Source organism: Rhinolophus hipposideros (assembly GCF_964194185.1).
Source record: "Rhinolophus hipposideros genome assembly, chromosome: 25".
Taxonomy (NCBI): Eukaryota; Metazoa; Chordata; class Mammalia; order Chiroptera; family Rhinolophidae; genus Rhinolophus; species Rhinolophus hipposideros.
This window is the reverse complement of record NC_138071.1, coordinates 8,040,898-8,065,144: the sequence shown is the minus strand read 5'-3', so window position 1 is coordinate 8,065,144 and position 24,247 is coordinate 8,040,898. Positions and strand designations below refer to the sequence as shown.

At 37.7% G+C, this 24,247-nt stretch overlaps 1 protein-coding gene across 2 annotated transcripts in view; it reads left to right on the top strand.

Moving 5' to 3' along the window:
* FAM3C (FAM3 metabolism regulating signaling molecule C) overlaps positions 1-24,247 on the top strand; it is a 46,848-nt gene that overhangs the window by 11,911 nt on the left and 10,690 nt on the right. For both annotated transcript variants that reach the window (XM_081038548.1, XM_081038547.1), the window contains exons 2-8: positions 1,023-1,077; positions 5,257-5,361; positions 12,404-12,433; positions 13,100-13,223; positions 20,310-20,368; positions 21,381-21,431; positions 23,425-23,509. In XM_081038548.1, the coding sequence (XP_080894674.1) occupies positions 1,065-1,077; positions 5,257-5,361; positions 12,404-12,433; positions 13,100-13,223; positions 20,310-20,368; positions 21,381-21,431; positions 23,425-23,509 (467 nt within the window). In that variant the 5' untranslated portion in view covers positions 1,023-1,064. The remainder of the gene's footprint in view (positions 1-1,022; positions 1,078-5,256; positions 5,362-12,403; positions 12,434-13,099; positions 13,224-20,309; positions 20,369-21,380; positions 21,432-23,424; positions 23,510-24,247) is intronic.

Genomic DNA, 24,247 nt, shown 5'->3' with positions numbered 1-24,247 from the left:
AGAGGTTTTCATTTGAAAAGCTGAGGATTTTTTTCGGCTGTTCTGTGATGGTTTATGGAGCCTTCAGAATCCCTAGTTTCCTTTCCATGTTTTCCAAGCCTGTGACTAAGTAGTTAGTTTAAATAGATATAGAACTTTGACTTTTCCTATCATGGGGAAGGTGTTCAGATAACTAACAAAGGAAAAAAAATCAGTAATGCTCGATTCAGTATCAGTTCAAGTGTTGATATTTTCTTCAGGACAGATTGGGCAGAAGAGAGGGAGTGAGCATAAGAGCGTTAGTCATTTGGGGTTGACCCCCCTTCCTCTTGGTGAATTTCTTCCTTTCAGTGACCTTCAAGCGTAGACCATTATTTTTATTAAAGCACGCTGTGCATTACTATATCAGACTTCAGCATCGAAACATCAGTATGAGAATAGAAACAGAAAGATGTATTTTTGATTAATGTGACTCATTAATCAAAAATTTCTTTTGGATTCCTTTCCTGTACAATAGGTTAAGTCGACTGTAGTAGCTGTCCAGATAAACGTGGGCATGAATTTCCTGTCAAGCTCATGTACTTGCTTTTCCATTTGGTTTTAAAAATTTCCCCTATCTTGAGTTATTTCTTAGGGGGGAAATACACATGCGCAGATATTTTTCTAGCATGCATTGCTTGTTGGATAATATCAAATATTGCTAATAAAATATTGCTATTATTATCAAAGAGTAATTTCTTCATTGGTGGATAACATACACCGTCAACGTTGGTGCAAAAGTGCGTTTTTTGCAATTAGTTTTAACCTTTTAAACTGCAGTTACTTTTGCACCAACATAATAATTGCTGAAATGTTTAAAATTGTATGTCTGTACTTCTGAATATATACTTATGCAAACTTAAATTGAAAACATGAAGAGGAAGAGGACCCTGGTGTTAAAATAAGAAGCCTAGAAAGTGCTTATCCTATTGTGTTATACAAAATTATGTTGGAGGGCTGTTTGTTCTAAACCTAATGCTGTTTGTCTTTTCCTTTGATTTTAGGAGCTTATTTAATGAAAAGTGCCATAGACTGAAAAACCAAACATGAGGGTAGCAGGTAAGATATTTAATTCAGTAGTAATACTTTTGCTTTTTGTGTAACATGTTTATTTAGTAATGACTAAAGGAGAGGGTAAATAATCTTTTTCTATATTGAGTACAAAGCTGAAATATAATAAGTTGAATCATTATTTAGCCTCTTTGCTCTTATATAGTTGGCAAATCACAAATTGGACATTTAGTGAGTGTTACATAAGTGTTCGGGGGCACTTATGTTAAAATTATTTATGCTAAATGATTTAAGTTACAGTTTTAATGTTTATGTTCTTATACATTAAGCTCATTTGCCTAATAATGCATAGATAATGTCCATATAAAGAACAATTTGACAACCTAGCGGGGCTGATTTTTGTGTTTGCTAAGTTCTACTTCATTGAGGGAAATGAGCTGTAAAGTTGAAAAGCTGAAATTTTTCATATGTGTATACTTCAGTTAATACTAGAATATTGAAGCATTCAACCAAATGTGTTTTTGCTTAAGTGACTATGTGTTTGCTAGTTCCAGTTCAATCTAAGTGAGGTTACGTGTAAGAACATCTGTTCCTTGGGCAGCATGTTGAGGAAATTGAAAACCACCACTTGACTGATGTTCATAGTACATATTAAGGTAGTTATCCTTCCACATTATAAAAAGACAGGTCCACAAATAACTGGAAGGGCTGGTTCCCTCTTCCTACCTGTAGTGAAAATAAGTGTGACCCCTCCATGCCCACCCCCCACCCCCAGCACAGCAAAGGCCCTAGAGGAAATGCACACTTTACGTAGACATTTCTACTAAGTGTGTATGCAGCATAGGAGACACCATGCAATTTCTCAAAATCCAGGTGCTCTTTCTTTTAATTAACATCTTCTCACCGGCAAACAAAATATTTTCCTACGGCTGAATCTCTTCGAAGTACCTACTAAAGTCAGGGGCGCGGGCAAGCACACAAGTCTTTTTGCTTCAGCCAGAATCACGTAGAATCAGGTGCAGGTGAGTGAACATCATGATTATTCAGCAAAGATCACTGAGGGGTGTGCACAACTGTCTTTGTAGAAATTTGAAAATCTGGATCTCTTGGTCATGAACTTCCCAAATCCATTCTTTTTTGAGTAGCTGTCCAATTATTGAAGAAAAATATTCCCAGAAATCAAGAGCTTGTTTGTGGTTGAAAAAAAACATGTTATGATGTCCTTAAAAGATCTTTGAATCCAGCAGGACGGACTATTTATGACTACATGTTTGCAGATGATTTTAAAAGTCCATTAGTTAATTAAGTATGGTTATTTGAAATAATCAAAGCAAGTTTCTCCCTCTCACGTAATTCCACATTCATTCTAGTTGAAATGAACTTTGTTATCAAGTCCGTTTCTCTGATTCTGACAATTAATACCAAGGTCAATTAATGAATAATTATTCACTAAGGGCTTATTTTCTGTTTGGCACTGTTCCTAGCATAGGTCTTCCGGGGATTTCTTTTTAATGAATGAATAAGGAGGATTCACTATTAGTTTATTGCTTTTAAACCAATTGATTCTTTCTAATTTTTTAAAAAAATATCCTGGTTGCTTTGAAATATCTGCATAGTCGTTATTCTTACAGTGAGGCATTGATGCCTAGAGTTTATGCTTTTCGGTTTGTGAGAAGTAGGGACGTACTCAGATGAGTGCAGTGCATGACTAGAAGGAAGAGGGAATCTCAGGGGAAGTTATTAATGGGAACCTGGGTCTGGGATGGGCAGGCCCCTCCAACTTCACGGTCGGATGATGGTCATTTCTGGAGGAGACTCACTGTAACAGAAGTTCCAGAACTCCACCATTATGGGGGCTCTGCTAGTCTTCACCGGCCCAGTCCTTTCAGGGACCATCTGCTGATTCTATTACCAGTTAGTGTCTCCACCTCTGACTTTTCTCTCCCTTAGAGCTTTTGTGTCCCCCTTGTTCCTCTGATGGTCCTCTGTAAGTGAGTAGGTCTTGGTGTAAGACTCAGTTCTACAACTGACTCATTAGGTAAACTTAGGCATGCGATCTGAATTCTTAGCCTTGTTTTTCTTCTTTGTAAAATGAAAATAATATCTTGAAAAGCTGTGTGAGTGGGATTATGCTTACAAAGCATTTAGCTGTGTAGTAGGTACTAAGTAAATAGTGTGTGTGTTTATTACATATGTGTGTGAAGTATGTGTATGTGCATGCATATGTAGTGTGATGCGTGTAGCTTGTGTATGTAGGTTAAGGTTAAGTTGGTATTGAATTTGGTCTAGAACTTTCATCTATTATAGACTTGGTATTTTAGTATTCCAATCGTGATCAACAAAGATTTCATATATCTGCTTTAAAGGACTAGAAAAAGGTTATCTCTAGTTGTACCTGCCCACGACTGATAGACAATGAGATGTCAAGACTATAATCTTCAGGCCTTTGGTCTTAAATGATCAACAAGAAATGCACCACCTGTTACCATTCATCTATGCAGCAAACATTTTTGAGTGTTAATGTGGACGGGACACTCTGCTGGATCCTGTGGGGGACAGCGTTCAGACCCTCATGGAACTTTACTGTCTTTCGCACAAAAATTTAGGTGACTTGTAGTTGCTCTTGAAAACAGGAAGCACAGTTTTTGGAGAAGAGAAGATAAGAAACGGAGGGAGGTGAGGTCATTAGTTATGTACCATATTTCCCCGAAAATAAGACCAGTCTTATATTAAGTTTTGCTCCAAAAGACGCATTAGGGCTTATGTTCAGGGGATGTCCTCCTGAAAAATCATGCTAGGGCTTTTTCTCCGGTTAGGTCTTATTTTTGGGGAAACACGGTAGTTACACTTCCTTGTTGCCACCTCCCTTCTGTATTTATAATGTTTCTCAACAGAAACCTGCAGCTCTGAGAGCACTGCTGCTTCTCGGCATCCTCAGCCTTTCCCAGCATCAGCAGTTCCTTCCCTCCCCACTCTTAAGGTTGTAGTCCTAATTGCTTTAGGTTTATGAAATTAGAAGGAATATAGTGCTTTTTCACTCTTCCTAACCCTGTAGAGTTTCAGTAGTTTTTCGGGAGAATGTAGTAATTTGCACCCAGCAGTGTGAGGATCCCTAGATTCTGGCCCTCGTGCTGCCACTAAGTTACCTGTCATCCTGCTCAGTTGCCTCACCACTGGACCTTTGTTTCCTGAAGGATAATAAGATGACTGCTGATCCTATCAACCTTTTGTATCAGTATAAATTAAACATTTGGTAGGAGAAGGGAATGGTGATTGGACAGTCTGATACTCATTTTGTTCCTGAATAACCTAATGTGATGGCTCTGAAATCCTAAGGGCCAGAGGAAGATGGCTTCTTTCCTGTCACTTTCCATTTCCTTTCCTGTCTTGCATTTTTTTTCTTTTTCTTTTTTAGATTTGCTTAGCTATGGAGAAAGAGGACAAATGATGATTCCCATTAAGCAGTGAATTGGTTACTACTTTAGCAGTGCTAACTATCTGTAAGGCATTCAGAAATGGGTAAAGCTATATATGTATGGAAGACTGAGCGTGTGTCTTCACGGAGCTTCCCATGTAACCACGTCATGAAGCACACGGAATAGGTGTCAGATGAAGTCCTCCAGGAGTGGAGAGGGACTGTCTTAAACTAGGTATCAAATGTGAGGAGGAATTCTCTGTTCACCACACCAAGGGCACTTATGCAGCTCCGAGAGGTAGGTTGGTTGGTGATAGGACACCCCATTTGACTCCTTACTTAGTGCACATTCTGCTCTGTTGCCTTATTATCTCCAAGAGGTCCAGTGTTTTGGTATCATCCCTGTCTGGTATTATTGCCTGTTATACTTGAAAAGGATTAGAAATGGGTCATCCAGCCTACTTGATGGCAGTCTTCCATTAGCCATGATAGTTTTGTGTAGTCAGCTAGTGATTAAAGGCGGCTCTTTTTTTTTTTTTTTGCATGTAAAATTAGATGACTCACGCAGTTAGTTCTTTGTCTAAATTTCTAGCTGACCTGATAAATCTTTGGTCAGGAAAATCCCATATCTTGATGGATATTTGGTACCATTTTTGTTGTAAGTCAAGTAAAGTGAAGCACCAATAGATCAAAAGGGAAATTTTATTACTCTTAAAATTTTTTTTATAAACTTACATTTTTCACTGAAATGCTGTTATAAAAGTTCTGTGGGCTCATAAGCTCATGCTGAATTATGTCTGTCCTTTGTCTAGGTGCTGCAAAGTTGGTGGTAGCTGTGGCAGTATTTTTATTGACATTTTATGTTATTTCTCAAGTATTTGAAATAAAAATGGATGCAAGTTTAGGAAATCTATTTGGTAAGTAAGTTTCATTTCTTTCCTGGACTTTCTTAAATCTTCTTTTTGACGTGATTGTTTTTAAATTTTACCACTTACCAACATTGAGTCTCTCTGCTGTTTAGTCTGTCTAGAAAAGAAAATGTAATTAGACGAGTAAGTGTGATTCATTAGAATATTTTAAAATATGCAATAGAAAGTCTTAAAATTAATTCAGTATAAGTCATAAATCTTCTACTCAACATTTTGAATATGTTTAATAGAGTCTCTTTTGTACACGCTTGGGTTCATTAATCATGGCATTGTGAATGCACATTCCAGAAGATTCCACACTATTTGAATTGGCTGCTGCAAAACTTGGAACCAAACCTAGCCCTCAATTAACAAGTGGTTAGGAGTCATGATAATGCATGTTAAATACCAGCCATAGAAGTCCATCTTGCTTTCCTTCCCTTATTTTCCTTCTACAACATTTTTTCTTTTTACCAATTTATTTAATGCTATATTTGTAAGCATACCATTGTAAGCTACCTTAACTCATTGTTTAACAAAATATTTACATTAATAAAGCAAATTAACATTTAAAATGTTTGCATAAGCTTTGGCTGCTGTTTAGTTTAAGGTATTACAAAATGACCCATGAAAGGTGCGACTGTAAAATTGGTAAAAAGTATGTTGATCCAGTAGGCAGAGATCAGATGAAACAACTTTCAGCTCTCTGGAATAGCGAGTTTTGCTTTCCGTCAACTAGTATTTGGAAGGGATCCCCAAGACCTAATTCACTCCCTCACACCTAGTTTCAAGACTCCCTTAAACCCGTGGTGCTCAAACTCTGATGTCAAAGGACTCTCCAGGGTATGCTGGTAAATGCAGGTAGACTCTGATTCAGTATTTTGGAAGGGTCCTGGGAGTCTGTATTTCTAACAAGCTTCCAGGTGATGCTGAGGTCCGATCCATGGACCACATACCAAATAGCAAGGCTTTAGACAATTCTGACGTGTAGACATCAATTTCTGTATAAATCTTTTCAGGGACTTCTCTTACAACAGCTCCTTCAGAGTACTTTCTTGTACTGCCCTGAAATTGTGCCTTTTGTCCTCCCAAGTAATAACAGTCCACTGATGGTGCTTCTCCCCTGCTGGCATTCTCTTCTTGTTAGTGACATCTCAGAGAGTTCAGTTGTAGTCATACTCTTTCAGGCCACCTTTGTACAAGTTTTCATCTTAATCAAGTTATGGAATCCTCCCTGTCCACCATTCCTCTTAATGTGCTAGTTATTCTTCTCCTGAATCGTTTATTTTTCAGTATTCATCTGAAAATGAAGTATCCAGGATCCAGCGTAGGGTAGATATTACAAAGTACAGTGAGACCTAACTTTACTTCTTCTGTATAGAGTGTTTCTGTTACTACAAAGGGACCAGCCTGGTGGCCTTTGAGAGTACAGCTGGTTTCAGTTGAATGATGGGGCAGAAAAACACTGAAGGCATTGAGGACTTGTTCACTGTTGCTGTGGAAACAATGTGTGTAGCTCATTCTTCTAAGAAAGGCTGATAGGAAGGGGAGAAGATTATGGGATGGTAGCTTGAGGCAGAGGCAAGTTGAACTTTTTTTTTTTTTTAAAGTAATGGAGAGACTTTTAGTTGTCTGTAGGCCTTGGACAAAGAGTCAGTGAATTACAAAACAGCGGGCAGAGCTTGAACACACAAGAAAGGGAGGATCCTTGAGAGAAGGGAGGCGATGGGCCCATTGGTACAAATAGAGCTTTGGGCAAAGGGCTCACTGTTTTCAGAGAGAAGAGGCTGGGGGAAGCCAGTGTTTGCCTTGTTTGGGTCTCTGTCTCTAGTCTGGACTGTTTCCGTCAGCGTCACTGGGCTGTTGCTATGTCTGTTTCCCATCTTTGATATCTTTCCATCTCACCACTGCCAGACCAATTAAAACTCATGAACCTTTAGTACTTCCCATTGCTGGAGAGTGAAATCCACACTTCCTAATTAGGATGACACTCAGGCCCCTGACCCGCCTCTGCTTTCCTCACCTGTTCTCTGCCCCTCCCCACGCAGCCTCACACCCCCTGTGCCCATCTGCATATGACTATGGGCACAAATCCTGCCCTTTCCTACCTCAGCCTTGGCACCCTGCACGTGTTTCTCATCTCCCCGTCATCTGGTAATCCTTTTCATTTTTCAAAACCGCATAAATGCCCCTTCTTGAGAGAAATTGTATTTGAACCTCCCTCGTTTCCTATTAGAATGTGTTTGTCCTCTCTCTGAACTGTTTGTTCCAGTGCATAGTACTTACATCTCAGTGTGGCCCTGATTTTATTCTTCCTTACATTATAGAGTTTCTTTTATTCTTTTTTATGTATCTGTATCTGAATCGTGAGGGCAGTAATATCTTGGTGCTTCATCCACCTAGTGCTGGGCCGGACGCTGCAGATAGTACGCGCTGATTGAATGGAAAATGAATGGAGGTAATTGAGGGTTAGGATACTTCCATGGGAAGGAAGAACATTTCCAAAGTGAGCTTCATTGAAAGCTGGGTTAGTTGAAAAGCTGCTGGTCATCAGCTATGAACAGACCCTGAGCTACTTTAACTAGGTTAGCTGTCTCTTAATTTCCACTGTGATTTTTTCCCTAATGTTAGGAACCTGCAAGGTGATATTGTGTGTTTTAGCTGTCTGATGTAGGCATTCTGGGGACACATGATTTATTTTGTTGTCACAACTGAAGTTGTATACCACTATATCCACAAAATCTTATTGGATTCCAATCTACTGAATTGGTGAAAATTACATTTGCATGGTTATGTTTTAATTCTCATTTCAGAATAATTGAGCAAAGATAGAGATATGGTTGTCTTTGCCATTGTTTAGCATCCAACTTTATTTACCAAAGGGTAACAACTTTAACTGGACATTAACATTGTTTCTATAATTAATATAGATTTAGGGGACCCTGAGATTAACTGTAGTTCTTTGGGTGGTGAATATTACCATTTTTCCCCCACTTGTTGATAGACTACCTTACTTGATAGTTTCCATAAATTTAGATTTATATAGTACAATTTTAGAAAAATAAGCAAACTTCTATCTAGGAAGGAAGAATGAAAAAAAAATGTGTCCTCCATTACTACTTGAAATTAACAAAATAGATTATGATTCTTTAAAAACAATTTTAACAAAATGTTTCATTTTGAGATAATTGTAGATTTACATGCATTTGCAAGAAATAATACACAGAGATCCTGGATACCCTTTACATAGTTTTTCACACTGGTAATGTCTTACAAAACCATATACAGTGTCGCAAGCAGGATCTCAACATGGATACAATCCACAGTTTTAGTTCTGGTTGTGATTTGATGTAGTGTTAGCTTTCAACCTGGGTGCTTAACAACTAGTAAGTGTTCTGAACATGGGCCAAATTATTTTTGCATGTATCACTGCAGTAAGTACTTCATGTTCTAGTGAGTTCCTTCGTTTTTGCCCTTTCAGATTTAAACCATTGAAACAGTGTAAACATAAATTACTTCACATCATTAAAAACTAAAGTGTAAGATGTAGTTCTCTCTGATTTCTGTAGCCTGACTCCTTGAAAGACATTTATTGATGAAACCAAATCGAAAATGTTTATTATTGTACCTTGAAGTGAAAGTTGTACGTATTAGGAAGATATTAAGAATTAAAGCTATCAAGGTAGTTGGAGGAATAAAAGTTGCAGAAAAGGCAGGATTTTTGTGTTTGTATGCTGTGCCCATACGCTACATGTGGAGAAAATCCTGCTTTCTTTATGAAAATTTACTTGTTTGGCCTCCAGGTGTTAAAGTTCGCAGAATTGCAAGGCTCATAGAGGGCTTTCAGTTTTGATGAATATTGAATAAATGTAGTTTTCACCTGGAAAGAAAAGTCGTACACAAGAATTTCTTTACCTTTGAGCATCACCCCTTACTCTTATACAAATTAAATGGAGATGATGTTATTTACATAAAAGCCTGATGATTGAGAAACTGGTTTTCACAAAATTGCATCCCATTTTTATGAATTGAGTAGCATTTACTTTTATTATATTTCTTAAGTTTTACAAGCAAACTTGACCATTTCCGAGGCTCATCTCTGGGTTTCCTTTCACCTCGCTCTCCTCAGTCACTCTTCCTCTGAGCATGAGGTGACAATTGGTGTCTCTAAGATTCTCTCCTTGGTGCGCGCTTCGGCAGGCAGCACGTGTACTAAGATTCTCTCCTTAGCCCTCTTCTCCATGGGTGGCCCCACCCAATCATTTGCTAATTTTCCAGTTTATATCTGCCTCCCAGATCTCATTTACTGCTGGCCTTGGGACTTTTCCCCTTGGATTTTCTCCAGATATCTTAAAATGAACAAGTCCAGCGCAGAACCCTTCCTCCAGCCTCCACTTCCGTCTCCTAAATGGGTGCGGAGATGATATTTCTGTTCATTGGCTTAACGTGAATAAATGCAAGAATGCTTCTAAAGCCAAATGTTTGAGAGACAAACTTGACTCCTCTCTTTCCATTACCCCCCCAGTCTGGTCCATCCCCAAGTTTCATTCTTCTGGTTTCTTTAGTCTATCTCTCTCTCTCTCTCTCTCTCTCTCTCTCTCTCTCTCTCTCTCTCTCTCTCTCTCTCTCTCATCCCCAAGGAGTTCTGCAGAGGGCACTGAGCCTATTTCCCCCAATTCACACTTCCCACATGGCTGTGTGATGGTTCTTTTTTTTTTTTTTAAGATGTTTATTAAAATATAGCTAAAACACAATACTATATTAGCTCAGCTTAGTCTACTTCTTTCAAACCCACATTCCCTCCCTTTGTTTGGGCTGCTGCCCTTGTTTACCTACGTAGGTGTCTCTGGTAGTCTCCTCATCCGTGTGGACCCCTGGTCTCGAGTCAGGAACCCTCTGCAGTGTGCGGTCCACTCTGCCATCAGGAGGCTTGTTCTGAAAGCTCCGTCCTAGCTTCCCAGGGGGACGAGCAGTGGTTGTACATGTTATCATTGGACCTCAGACATTCCTGTTTCCGGGGGTGCTGCGATAAGAGATGGGAGGCTCGAATGAGATACGGCTTTGAAAACGAGCTCTGCCAATTATTATGATTATGACTTTGAACAAACCAAATCCGTAAACCTCTCTGTTCCCGTTTCTTTCTCTTACAAACAGGGATGACGATCAAATCAATAATATATGCACACGTACTTGGCTGAGTGCCCATCATATGTGAATGAGCTGTGTTATGTTCCTGCTGGCTTCCATTCATCTTGTTCCCCTAAGTTAGATAGGCCAGAATTCCTGATTTGGGCAGCATTCCTCTGGAAGCATCTGAAAACCTGAGCAAAGTAAAATTGAGAATTTCTAGTCTTCATGATGCTAACCACTGGTTGTTAATAAGTCTCTGGGCTTTCTCGTTGACAAAAGGCAGAACATTGGACCAGATGGTCTCTGTGATTATTTTTCCCTTATATGACATAATTACGGAAATTGAAAGAACCATCCCAGCACCCTAATTTACTAACTGATAACTTTTTTGGTTTCATTCAGGTTTTTGTCCTTATTCATGAACATTTTTAGTACTTATAGATAAAAATTGTTTTCTGCATTATTCCACGCTTTCAACTTTTTTTCATGTTTCTTCATGGCCTTTATGATATCAGTGGTGCATGCTGTTCTGAGTATTCTAGAGAATTAACCTTTCTTTACTTGGTCATTTGGCTCTTTTTAAACAATTACGTACTATTCTTTTTCAGCTTTAACTTTCTGTTCTCTAGTTTGAGTATGGGATTTACACACAGGAAGTTCACAATTATCTAAAACAGTACAGAAAAGCTAAGTGACTATTTGTATCAAACAGCTGGCAGGCTTTATGTCACTGCATGTTTATTAGCCAAATCAGGGAATGGCCAATCTACAATACTATTGATGATGTGAATTATAATCTTCTGGGCTAGGATCAGCTATCAGTGCTTTAGAAAAAGTTCTTAGTGTAGATAGTCAGGTTGAGATCTTCTGAATTCAAGTTAAGATTTGATCAAAAAATTCTGCCTACCTTGAAATGATAAATTATAAAATCACTTGTAGTTACCTTATTTCTTTTTTTTTTTATCACACCCAGTACATTTCTATTTTAGAGAAATTAAAGCTCTCCACCACCACCATCCCTCTTGTGTTCTTCCAACCCCCCAAATCTCCTAGCCTAATCACTAAGATAGGTTTATGTATACACTTCAGGGCTTTATATGCATATGTTTATGGCACTATATAGCAGCAGTAACTTTTAAATACACTAATAGTAACCAAGTATATATTTAAAGTCATTGAAAGGGAAGTTTGAAATATTGTATGGTACAACTTACAAACTCAGAGAAACAGAGTAGATTGTTGGTTACCAGAGGTTGAGGGGCTGGGGGAAAGGAGGAGATATTGCTCAAAGGGTACAAACTCCCAGTCGTAGATGAACAAGTGTGGGGATCTGATGTACAGCACTGTTTGTAGCTATTAATACTGTATCATATACTTCACTGTTGCTAAGAGAGTAGATGTTCAGTGTTCTCAGCATAAGAAAGAAATGGTAACCATGTGATGGGATGCAGGTGGCAGTGAATACTATTAGGAATCATTTTGCAATTTATAAATGTATCAAATCAACACGTGGCACACCTTAAACTTACACAATATTATGTGTCGATTATATCTCAGAACAGCTGGAAAAAATAAATAAAAAATTAAAAATAATGGTAAGTTTGTAGAATAATTTTCTGACTGGGATTTAAATGTATAATAACTAAAAATGACAACAAAATGTAAAGTAAAAATACAATGTTTTATTTATAATAAACTACTACCCTCCATAATTCCTCTACATAATTGCTTATAGTGAATTATGTAGCCTCAAGTTACTCTCTCGCTTTTCTTTAAAATGATATTCATGTTTTATTTATTATATACTGAGCAATAATTCAAACACTTTTATTTTTATAGGCCTGTTAGCTCTAAATATGTTTAAAAAGTGGATGCTTGCCAATAGCCTTATTCTCTAACAAAGATAACTTTTTTTTCTTAGCAAGATCAGCATTGGACACAGCTGCACGTTGTAAGTATTTCATCTCAATAATTTGCAGATGGTTTATTCTGTTTTAGGCATATAAGAACTTATATTCAAACAGTGGAGATAGTTCGATGTTGGAAAAAACTGATTTAGAAATTGGCTTTTGAAGTTATAAGGATACTATTTGATTGGACAACCCAATGTCCTTGGTATTTATTCATAATAAATGTATTACTTCATGAGTGTTTTTTAGCTTCAGTATTATAAGGAAAGAAAGTGTGTAAAAGAATTTCTAGCTAGAACTAATACGTGAGTAGATATTCAGTGAGGCATTAGGCTTTTTAGTTGGTCCTTGAGGTAACTGCTTGTGCATTTTTGTACTGAAATGCAGAGTAACAATTGAAAACCTTCCCATCCTGAATTAAAAAATAATAGCTTAAAAATGAGGTAAAACATGTTTACCCTCATCACGATCATATTACTTGATTCATTTATGTCAATTATTAGCTTATTTCCTTGGTGGTTTTGTTTTTGTTTTGTTTTGAGGTTCTTTGAAACCCTCAGGAGAAAAAGTCCCAGTATATATTCTAAGATATGTCTATCTTGGTAATTTACATAATGCCCTTTGTGGTTTGAGATTTGAAACAAACTCATTATAAAGTCTATTTACATGTTTTCTTAAAAAAAAAAAATCTATTTTCTTCCCCCAAGCTACAAAACCCCCCAGATACAAATGCGGCATCTCTAAAGCTTGCCCTGAGAAGCACTTTGCTTTTAAAATGGCAAGTGGAGCAGCAAATGTGGTGGGACCCAAAATCTGCCTGGAAGACAACGTGTGAGTATTTATCCGCGTGGAAGCATAAAGTGTTCTATCAGATTATAGCACATTGAGCCTGTGTTTAGTGGAGCTGCTTCTTTTAATAATTTTTTATTTTTCAATTACAATCGACATACATATTATATTAGTTTCAGGTGTACAACATAGTGATTTAGACATTTATATAACTTACAAAGAGATCACCCCAATAAATCTAGTACTCAGCTGGCTCACACATAGTTGTTATAACAGTATTGACTATGTTCCTTATGCTGACTTTACATCCCCATGACAACTTTGTACGTACTAACTTGTACTTCTTAATCCCTTCCCCTTTGTCACCCACGCCCCCCCAACCCCCCTCCCATCTGGCAACCATCAATACGTTCTCTGTATGTATGAGTTTGATTCTGTTTTGTTTGTTTATTCTGTTGTTCACATTCTACATATAAGTGAGATCATACAGTATTTGACTTTCTCTGTCTGACTTATTTCACTTAGCATAATATCCTCTAGGTTCATCCATGTTGTTGCAAGTGATAAGATTTCATTTTTTTTATTTTTATGGCCAAGTTATATATATGTATATGTGTGTGTGTGTGTGTGTGTATACACACATATAAATATGTATATATATATATATATATATATCACCACCTCTTTATCTGTTTATCTATTGATGGACACCCAGCTGCCACCACATCTTGGCCATTGTAAACAATGCTGCAATGAACATATGAAGGCACATGTCCCCTGAAAGGAGCATTTTTGCTTTCTTTGGATAAATATCCCAAAGTGGAATTAATGGGTTCTTCTTTCTCTCTTGTTATAGCCTTTGTTTTAAAGTCTGTGTTCTCTGGTACAAGTTTTGCTGTCCCACCTTTGTTTGTTTTTGTGCACTGCTTTTTTCTGTCCCTTTGCTTTCAGTCTGTGTGTGTCTTTCAATCAGAAGTGAGTCTCTTGTAAGCAGTTTATGTAAGTGTCTTGTTTTCCTCTCCATTCAGCCCCCCATCTATTGATTGGAGCATTGAATCCATTACATTGAAAGTGATTGTTGACAGATATGTAATTATTGCCGTTTTGTTATTCATATTTTTGATCTTTTTGTTTCTTCTTTGTAAAGAAGCCCCTGTAACATTTCTTGTAATTCTGGTTTGTTTTAATTGATCTTTTGAAAATGTATTCGGCATGCTTTTACTAAAGACAAGTGATTTCAATTTTCATTATACAATTTCTCCCCCCTCCCCCTGCACATTTAAGGATTCTTAAAAGTTTTTACATTTCATATTAGAGAGAGTGACATAAGAGCACGGTATTTATCCAGCCTCAAGGAGAGATGAAGGATTTCCTCTGAGAGGATTTTCTAGATCTGCATTGTCTCATATGGTGGCCATGGCCACATGTGGCTATTTAATTTTGATTCTTAAATCATAGGGAAAAAGTTAATTTATTTACATTAATTAAAATTAAAAGTTGAGTTCCTCGATCACCTGGCCACATTTCGGGTGCATAGGAGCCACGTGTGGCTTGTGCCTACCAAACGGAACAGCACAGAGTTTTCATTCCATCATTGCAAAAAGTCCTATTTTGGCAGCCGTGCCCTAGATAACGAACACCCCATCTCACAAACAGACACTTTTCATTTTCACTGTTTGAATGCTGCTTGTCGAAGTGGGACATAATCCAGGAATAATCTCAAGCCTGTCCTGGCACAGAGCTGCTTGCCACTGAGCTGACTGGTCGACATGCTCAACAAAGTACAGTTTTTAGGTTTTTCACTTTCCTACCTCAGTGTCAACGATCAGTTGTTTGGAGTTTTTGCCTCTGAAGGCACAAATCCTACTTTTCGTTGGTTGCTTTTATTCTGCTCTTGCCTGGAAGATTAGATATGAGTTTATTTAAACTTCATGTAAAAGAATAAAAATCCCATTAAGTATGTAGAATAAAGAAGGAGGTAATTTTTCAGATAAGAGGGGAGGAAACTAGGTCATTTCTCCCAGCATTTTGTGTGTCTTTCCTTTTTAGTATAGAAGCTTTTAAACGTTTATCCTAGTCCCTTTTTCAGTTAGCTATGGGTAGGTTAGCCTCTTAAAATAACACTTTTCTTGTAAAATTAAAAGCTTGAGCTAGGTGATCTTTAAGATTCCCGCTGCTCATTTCCTTTTTTTCCTTCGTGCTAATAGTGATAATCCATTGTCAATCTGTTGTCTTGTGATTTCTCATTATAATAGACCTGTGCTACTCAATTATGTAATGAAAAGCTTCGGATTTTAGAAGTTTGTAGGTTTTACATTAAATAAGACCTTTCCTGTTAACGTAGACTGTTCCCATTTCCCTATCTTATATTGTTTGGCTGGAGAGGCCCCAGGTTTGATTCTGAATAATAGGAAGAAAGGCCTTTCAGAATACCTAATCTGAGTTAGATTGTTTTGGGCGATCTCTCCCTATTTGAAGCATGTGAGTTTTAATGCAAATAAGAAATCAAATTCTTTTTACTGCAGGTTTTCAATGTACAGATGATATAGGTCAAAAAGAAAAATAGTACAGAGGCGGTGGTGTCTGACACAATAAGTACTGGGCTGGAAGCCTGGGAATTGGATTGTAGCATGGGGGGATGTCGCCTAGAATTTGTGTTTCAGTTGCTTTAACCGTGAAAGGTAGGCAGGCCACCTATTCATCCTCGGTGCAGGCACCATACTGCCTTGTCCCTGAGGGATTGAATCATCGATGGGATTTGATAGTCAGGCCTAAGGTCATGAAATCTGATTCCTGGCAAAGGGTTGGCCAGACATCCCCAGTAGAGAAACTGCAGAGATCAGCTCCGAATCTACTACTTCTTCCAGGACCTTCCATTTCTGTACGGAAAGTTTTTCCACCAACAGGTTTAAAGAGAGTCTGAATTTTTTTAGCATCACTCATGGAACTTAGTGTCATGGGGGGCGACAGACATTGAAGAAGTGAGTGCAAGAACAGAACTGCAGATGGTGGCACAGGCTGCGCAGGGCCGCCGGGTGTGACGTCATGAGCTCTGGTGGGGGTGGGGGAGATGAGGTTGAGCTGTGCTGCTGCAGATTGAGTGCGTCAGGAATTGTTTCTCTGACACAGTGATGTCTCATCTGAGAACTGAAGGACAAGAAGGAAGCCGGGCAGGTGAAAAGTGGGGGCAGAACCCTCCAGACAGAAGGAAGAGCGTGCTCAGATGAGAAAGAGCTGGAGAGACGTGAACGAGAGCCACGCCTGTAGGAACTTACGGGTCATGCAGGTTAGGGCTGAGCTGTTTTCCTGACTGCGTTGACACGTTGTTGAGTTTTCAAACTGGCATGTCATAACTTCCTTTACATTGAGAAAAGTGACCTGACAGCTGTGTAAAATGATTAGAGAAGTGGGGTGCGGAGAGCAGTTGGAAGGCCATGCTAGTTGCTAGCAGAGCCTCCTCCCATGGGCAACGGACTCATTTTTGCATATATGCTCACTAAAATGTAGAAGTAGACACTCAAAATATGTACGGAGGCATTTTCATATTTGCCTACATGTGTTGTAAATAAATCACTTTGGGAACTACTAATCCAGATCAGTGCTTCTCAGCGTGGGTCATTTTGGTCCCCAGGGGACATTTGTCCATATCTGGAGGCCTTTGGGGTTGTCACAGTTGTGGAGGTGCTATTCATAGAGGCCAGGATGCTCTTAAACATCCTGCATCACACGGGGCAGCCCCTCCACACAAATTTCCAGGCCCATAGTATCATAGACAGAGTTAAAGAAGTCTTAATACAGACAAAAGGCGGTAGTTACGAATTGGGTCATGGTCATGGTTTTAAGGACAAGTAGATGCAGTCAAGGTACATATTATGGAGATTAAGGTGAATTTCATTAGTTAGAAGTAGAAAATCCTGGGTATAAACATCAGATGTCACACAATAGAAACTGTGGTTTCTTTTCTATTAGAGAACCCATAGAATTGACTTATGTTCACGTTGTAGCTTTTATTTTAGAGATATACTTGTTTAGTTTCAGTTTATATGAAGTTGATATTAGAAGTAATACTTCACCTTTTATTATATAATCTTAATATTTGGTACAGGAATATCCAGCACACTGTTTTGAAGGATTTGTATTTTGTTCCATCAAGGGACCAGATAGTACTTTTGGCTGTGAGGGCCAAGAGGTAAAATTGAGAATATTATGCAAGTATCGATATAATCATTGAAATTGTAACCATTTAAATATGTAAAAACTGTTCTAAGCTCATGAGTAGTAAAATAAAACACAACAAACAAACTGTCAGGTGGCATGAGCTGTAGTTTGTTAAACCCTGCTCGAAAGTAATCATTTTAAGAAGTATAGTAGGTATTGGAAGCAAAGCTGTATTTGAGGATGTACACTCTCTAGGATCATTGTAGATTTTGGCCTGGAGGTGTGCGGAGTGGCGGGGGCGTGGGGGACCTGCGTATTCATGAAGGAGACAAGAAAATATTTCACCTGGTGTTAGTAAGCGTGACTAACCATTCTCCATTTAAAACCTTCAGTGGTTTGTTCTTTGCTGGTTAGTTATAGATGTCCCTGACCGAATTTAACTTTTTAAAAATTAATAAGCTGCTGCCCTCTTGTGAGCAGCCAGTGTCATAGCGCTTCTGGTTGCCTTGATTTCTCTGCTCTGATGGACACAGCAGCGCCTGTGACGTGATCTCTGCGTGGAGCAGCCACGGCGCCATTTAATAGTTCATGTGGCCAGTGAATCACAGCTACGGCCTAGTCAAATCAATGATACAGTTCACTTACATGTTTCTGAAAGGAGCAGAGCAAATGTATTTGGAAACTTCCCTCCTTTGTGTGTGTGTGTAATATATTTATTTGGCCCACCTCTCAGAACTAGTCTTGCACACACAATAAAAAAAAGTTTTAAGCTTTGCATGTAAAGTTTAGAGAACGACACATGGAACTTGGAAGGCAGCTATGCAACCAGTGTGGGTAGATAAATAGTTCAATGCTACTCAGCTTTTAAAAATCAAAATTTTTGTGCTTTCCTGTTCCATAATACCTTTTTAATGAACATTGGAATAGAACAGTTTCTTAAACTTTTATTTTGAAACAATTATAGAATGCACAGGCAGTTGCCAAAATGGTGCAGAGAGGTCCGACATACTCTTCACTCAGTTTTCCCGATGCTTCTGTCTTATATCATCCTAGTACAATATCAAAATCCAGAAAATTGGCATCGTCACAATGTGTGTGTCTAATTCTGTGTCGTTTTATCACATGTGTGGATCCATGTAACCAGCACAGCAATTAAAATGCAGACTTATTTCGTCGTCACAAAGAATCTCTTTCTTACTATTCTAAGTCACCCCCCACCATCACTAACCCCTGGCAACAGATAATCTGTGTCTCATTTCTATCATTTTGATGTTTGAGAATGTTAGATAAATAGAATCATGCGATATGTGACCATTGAGATTGACTTTTTTTTCACTTCGCATAGTGCTTCTGAAATACTAGCGCACGTTAGTAATTTGCTCCTTTTGTATTACTGAGCAGTATTCTGTGGAAGGGACGTACTGCAGTTGTTTTATCTATTACTTGTTGTCCTCAACCAAACAATTTCAGTTGTTTCCAGTTTTTGGCAGGTACCAGTAAAGCTGCTATGAATAGTCACGTACAGGTGTGTTTTTTTATGTGGACATACGTTTTTATTTCTCTGCCATAAAGTGCCCAGGAATTCCGGGTTTTGTGTTAAATGTGTGTTGAATTTTGTAAGAAATTGCCATTTTCCAGTGCAACTACACCATTTTACAGTCCCACCAGCATATATAAGAGCTCCAATTTCTCTGTATACGTGCTAGCATTTGGTATTGCCGCTACTTATTTTAGCTGTTTTAAAAGGTATGTAGTGATATCTCAGTTTTCTTTTCCTTATGCCTAGTGATGTCACACATCTTTTAATGTGTTTTTTTTTTTGCCACATATATATCCTCTTCAGTGAAATATCTATTCATGTCTGTTGACAATTTTCTTCAGATTATTTGTTTTTTTACCGCTGAGTTTGGAAGATTAGAGCTGTGCTCATTCATATGTTGCAGGTTAACTGCAGATACGCGTTCTGTGAAAGTCACCAACATATTCTGTGAGAATCAGTTAGCCATGTGGAATTTACAGTAAAGTATTCTAGATTTGATTATTTGCTAAATGACGTACTGCACATGCTTTATATCAGTAAAATTTATAATAAGTGTGTGTACCTACATATGTATGTCTAGATGTGTAAATATATGGGCCCGTGTGTGTGTCTGTGTGTGTCTTCACATCTGCACACTCTTCCCCTGGCCTCGAGCCAGTTGGTAAACACTGAATAGCTCACCACTGGGAATATTACTGTTACCTTTCATTATTAAAGGTACCCAGAATTTTAGTTTAATCATTCTAATCGAACAGACTGCACTGATGACAAGCAGATGTGTCATTAATGCCTTCCCTTTCACACTGTCATTGTTTCTGTGGAATGGTCTGTGAGCTGCCAGTGGGTGTTGAATGTACTGTCATAGCAGTCGGGTATGACGACGTAAGTGACTGTGGTTAGCAGCAGTCATTGTATAAATACAGGACAACTTCTTCTGGGTGCAGAGAAACTTTACACTGGTAATCACTAAGAGCATTTCCCAGTTCGGTGGAACATTCATGAAAGAGTGCTCCCACTCCCCCGCCCCAGGTTCTTTCAGATCATGAAAGATTGGGGTACCATCACTCCATGTCGCACTGATGTTACAGAAGAGGTTGCCAGTTGTTTGCTTCAGGATGGTGTAGATTATGTGCCCAGTGTCCACATGTTGTAAGGATTTCCTAAAATGCTGTTTCAATATCTGAGGCAGCAGAGCAAGAAATAGTCTAGTATTTTGCCCTGATACTTGTTAATACATATTTCTATTTGTGGAATCTTATTTGAAGTTGTTAGACTGTTTTCTCTGATTTAGTAGAGACCTTTTATTCCCCACTGCAGTACTAAACAATTGTACATATAATACTTTGAGCCTTTGTGGGCATGCCTTTATTTCTTTGGTATGTGTTTGTTCAATAGCTAATTCTACATTTGTCTTGACATTTCTCTTTCAGTTTAATGAGTGGTGTGAAGAATAATGTTGGAAGAGGGATCAATGTCGCCTTGGTAAATGGTAAGAATAATTATTTTAGCTAATGGATGTAGTCAGTAGATATGCATGTGCCACTCTTGATACAACCACCATCACCACCCCACCACCCCCACCACCACCACAAACCAACAGGAGGTGGAGAGTCCGTGTCTGAGTATTTACAGCATGATTTCTGGGAAGCATCCAGCTTGTTCTCCAGTGTGTGGAGAGCTTTCCAGGAGACTGTCAGGATACAACCAATCCAACATTAAATTGGTCAATTCTTGCTGTAAATTTCGGGATCCTAGCAGAATATGAAGATAGACTGACATGAATGAGAGGGTGTAAGATGACAAAGGGTGGTGGACTATTGGATGGGGGTGGGGGGGGTTGAAGAGTAAGAATTAAATGTAGTTTTTCAGTGTTTGTCCACATTTCTTCTGATAAGTTCATTATAGTAGATACATTTATTGAACCCTGAACATCTTGAGTGTTCTTGCAAAATCAGATCTGAAAACGTGAATCCATGAAGTGAGGCCTAACTGCATGCTGGTCTTCTCTTTCTGGTATAATAACGCTGGAAAACTGTGATTAAAGTCACAGCCACCTTACCCAGTCTATAGTGTAGGAGAACACTTTGTATTTGTTTCACAAGAGGAAAAGTTTTGTGTTCCTACTTTCTTCGTTTTATTTAAGTAAAAGGTCTTATAGCTATTTATCTATTTAATTGATAACAACAACAAAAATAGATTTTAAAAGGGAAATAAATGTAAATTTTATGAAAAGATGTCTTCAACGATAGAAAAATGTCTAGTTTTGAATTGGAATGGCCTGCAGTCAGTAGTGAATTTCTGCTTGCTACTCTGGCTTACAAGACTAGTGAGAAAATCCTATCTAAAAACGACCTTTTAGACATATATTTCAAATGCCTACAGTTCAGATTTTAAGTGTTTCCCAAGATAATTCGTATCCATCATTGAATAAGATCATTTGCCTTATACAGTGTAAAGTATATTTTAGTTGCATAATTTAATATCACTTCGGTTTCTTTCAGGAAAAACAGGAGAAGTATTAGACACTAAATATTTTGACATGTGGGGAGGAGGTGAGTTTGAATAACTTAACGGTCTGTTGCTAGTTCTGGCTTCTTAATCACCTCAAATATAATGTTGCCCATTAATGAGAGAATAAATGGTGCAATTTTTGTGTTCGTATTGTTTCTCTTTTTTTTCACTACATGTCTAGCTATGTTTAAGTGATCAGTCATATTGTATATACTTGTTTAAATTAAAATTGTTTGTGGTATGTAATGAACAACAGTAATATCAAAATTGAGATTTAAAAAAATCTGAGTCCTATTTTCCGCTAGACAAATAATTCAAAGCTTTGGCCTTTTTTAGGTCTCGGTCTGAAATTAAAAGAAAAAAAATAGTAATTTGACGCTGGGCATAACTAATTGAAGCATTTTGAACTGACTACATTGATTTCTTTACACATGATTTTTCAGTCTCAAAAATCAATGAAAACCAGGGTTATTATTAAGGTAGATGGATATGTGAGAGAAGGATGGAACTTCCTTTCCAGCTCAGCTGACTTAGAGTGATGTACGGATCTTCTTATTTGGAAGTTCCTTAAGGAGCGAACGGAAGTTATTCACCAGCACGCAGAAGCGAGGAACTGGCCCTTCGAGGAAGAATGCTGCCCCAAAGATAGGGAGTTCGTCTTCAAGTTTGAAGGAAGATCAGCACTGATGTAGCTTTTGATTCTTCCCTAAATTGTTGTTTTGGGAAATGTATCCACAGGAGGCTCTCCCTGCACCTGTCCAACCTCTTTGCATATTGCCTAGAAGCCCACAGCTTTAGGCTTCCTGGAAAGTGTCTGAAGAGTTTTCAGACAGTTCAGTGTTTCTAAATCTTTCTTCAGCTTGTAAAAAGATGCCACATAACGTTTATTTTTTGAATGCGATTAGGATAGCTGTCAAACTGTGGAAACTTAAAATGCAATCATCAATTTTAGACCCTAACGGCATTATTGGTCCAACCAAAGCTGTTACTTAGAAGCACTACCAGAACTGTTGCTGCAATCAGTCATGTGACCAGAGGCTCTGGTATTTCATCCCAGTCAGATTCTTTACTGCTCCAAAGACTCCTCCCGTTGAAAAACAATTGCTGTTTACTACCTTCTTTGCATTTAAGTGGAAATGATTTGTTAGCCATTCTGGTACGTTTTTTCCTAATCGAAAATGCTATTGTTATAAAATAGAACGAGAGAAGATCTTTGGAGTCTTTGCTGTGATGAGAACCAGAGTAAACTTGAAGTGACCCAGCTTTGATGTAGTGTGAGACTCGGGGACTGGTGTAGGTGTAAACTGATATGTAGTACCGGGTCTCTCTCTCTGCATTACCAGTTTATAGTCGCTGAAATGGTTTATTTTGAAGTCGTGGTGAACCTGATACACCAGATGAAGTGGGTTATGACTGTAATATTTGCCGTAGTTAGTTTGCGTTTTAGTGATGTCCTAACCTACATTCCTTCTCCTAGTTTATAGTAAGTGGATATGCCCAGAAGATCCCTTAAATCAATGTGTGTGTGTGTGTGTGTGTGTGTGTGTGTACACATTGCTATAATTTTAAAAATCACAGATCCTTTTGTGAATTGCATAAAACTTATGTATCCTTTTTTTAGAAAAGTATTCATACAAACAAATTTACATATACTCAGGGAGTCCATGAGCCTTTCTCCTGCTCCCTGAATTTCTTACTTTAAGTCATAAGTCATGCTTTAACATAACTTTGGTGTGTTAGGTTTTTTTGTTGTTGTTGTTTTTGTTTATTTTCATTTAGCCCCTAGAATATCAGTACAAAATACACATAGGATGAATCAGGATTGGAAATTTTAAGTTGATGGTGTGATCATATTAAGGAACAAACTTAATTTTTTAACCTGTTCATACTATTAATCTCCTTTTTGGTTACTCTACATTAGAACTTGTTGATTTACAAACTTCATATTTTATATTATTAACTTTGCAGATTATCATAATAATTACTCAGTCATTTAAGAAAAAAAAACACCTTCAACTGTTTCTTTTTCTTCAGATGTGGCCCCATTTATTGAGTTTCTGAAGTCTATACAAGATGGAACCATAGTCTTAATGGGAACATATGATGATGGAGCAACCAAGTATGTAAACTTAAAAATCTATACAACAGTTTTGAGTTATATTTTTTAATTATAAATCAATACATTCTCATTGAAAAAAATATTTCTAAAATAGAGCAAAGTCCCAGATAAATACTATTAACATTTTTTAGTATATTTCTTTCTATCTTTCTGTGTATTCATCATACATATATTACAAAATTGGAATTACATAAAATTTGTTCTACCCTTTTCTGTTTTGTTTTTTAACAACTTTAAATTGTTTTCCCTGACATTAATATTTTTTGGTAGTCTCTTTCACAGTTCGCCAACAGTTGATCATATGGCCCAACCTTAAAATAGGGATCCCTACTTAAAATAAAAGTTCCCTATTATTGCCAAATTTTTTGTATTATAAGTAACATTGTGATAAACATCCTTTTACATACTTTTTTCACCTTTGATTATGTCCTTAGGGTAAGTTCCCAGAAATGAAATTACTTGTGAAAGGATAAGTGTGATATATTTTTCATAAAGTTTAATAGATGGTTTGTAACTTTTTGCTTAAAATTGTATATGTTGTAAAAATTTGGAAAATACAGAAAAGCACAAAGAAGAAAACAAGTTACAGTTCAATTCACTACTCAAAGATAACCATTGATATTATTTTAGTTTCCATCTCCATATTTTTTTAACGCACATATTTTTTTTTCATCTTAAACATTTAGAATGGTAGTGTTTATAGCATACCTTTTCATTTATTTATGTGGTGAATATTTT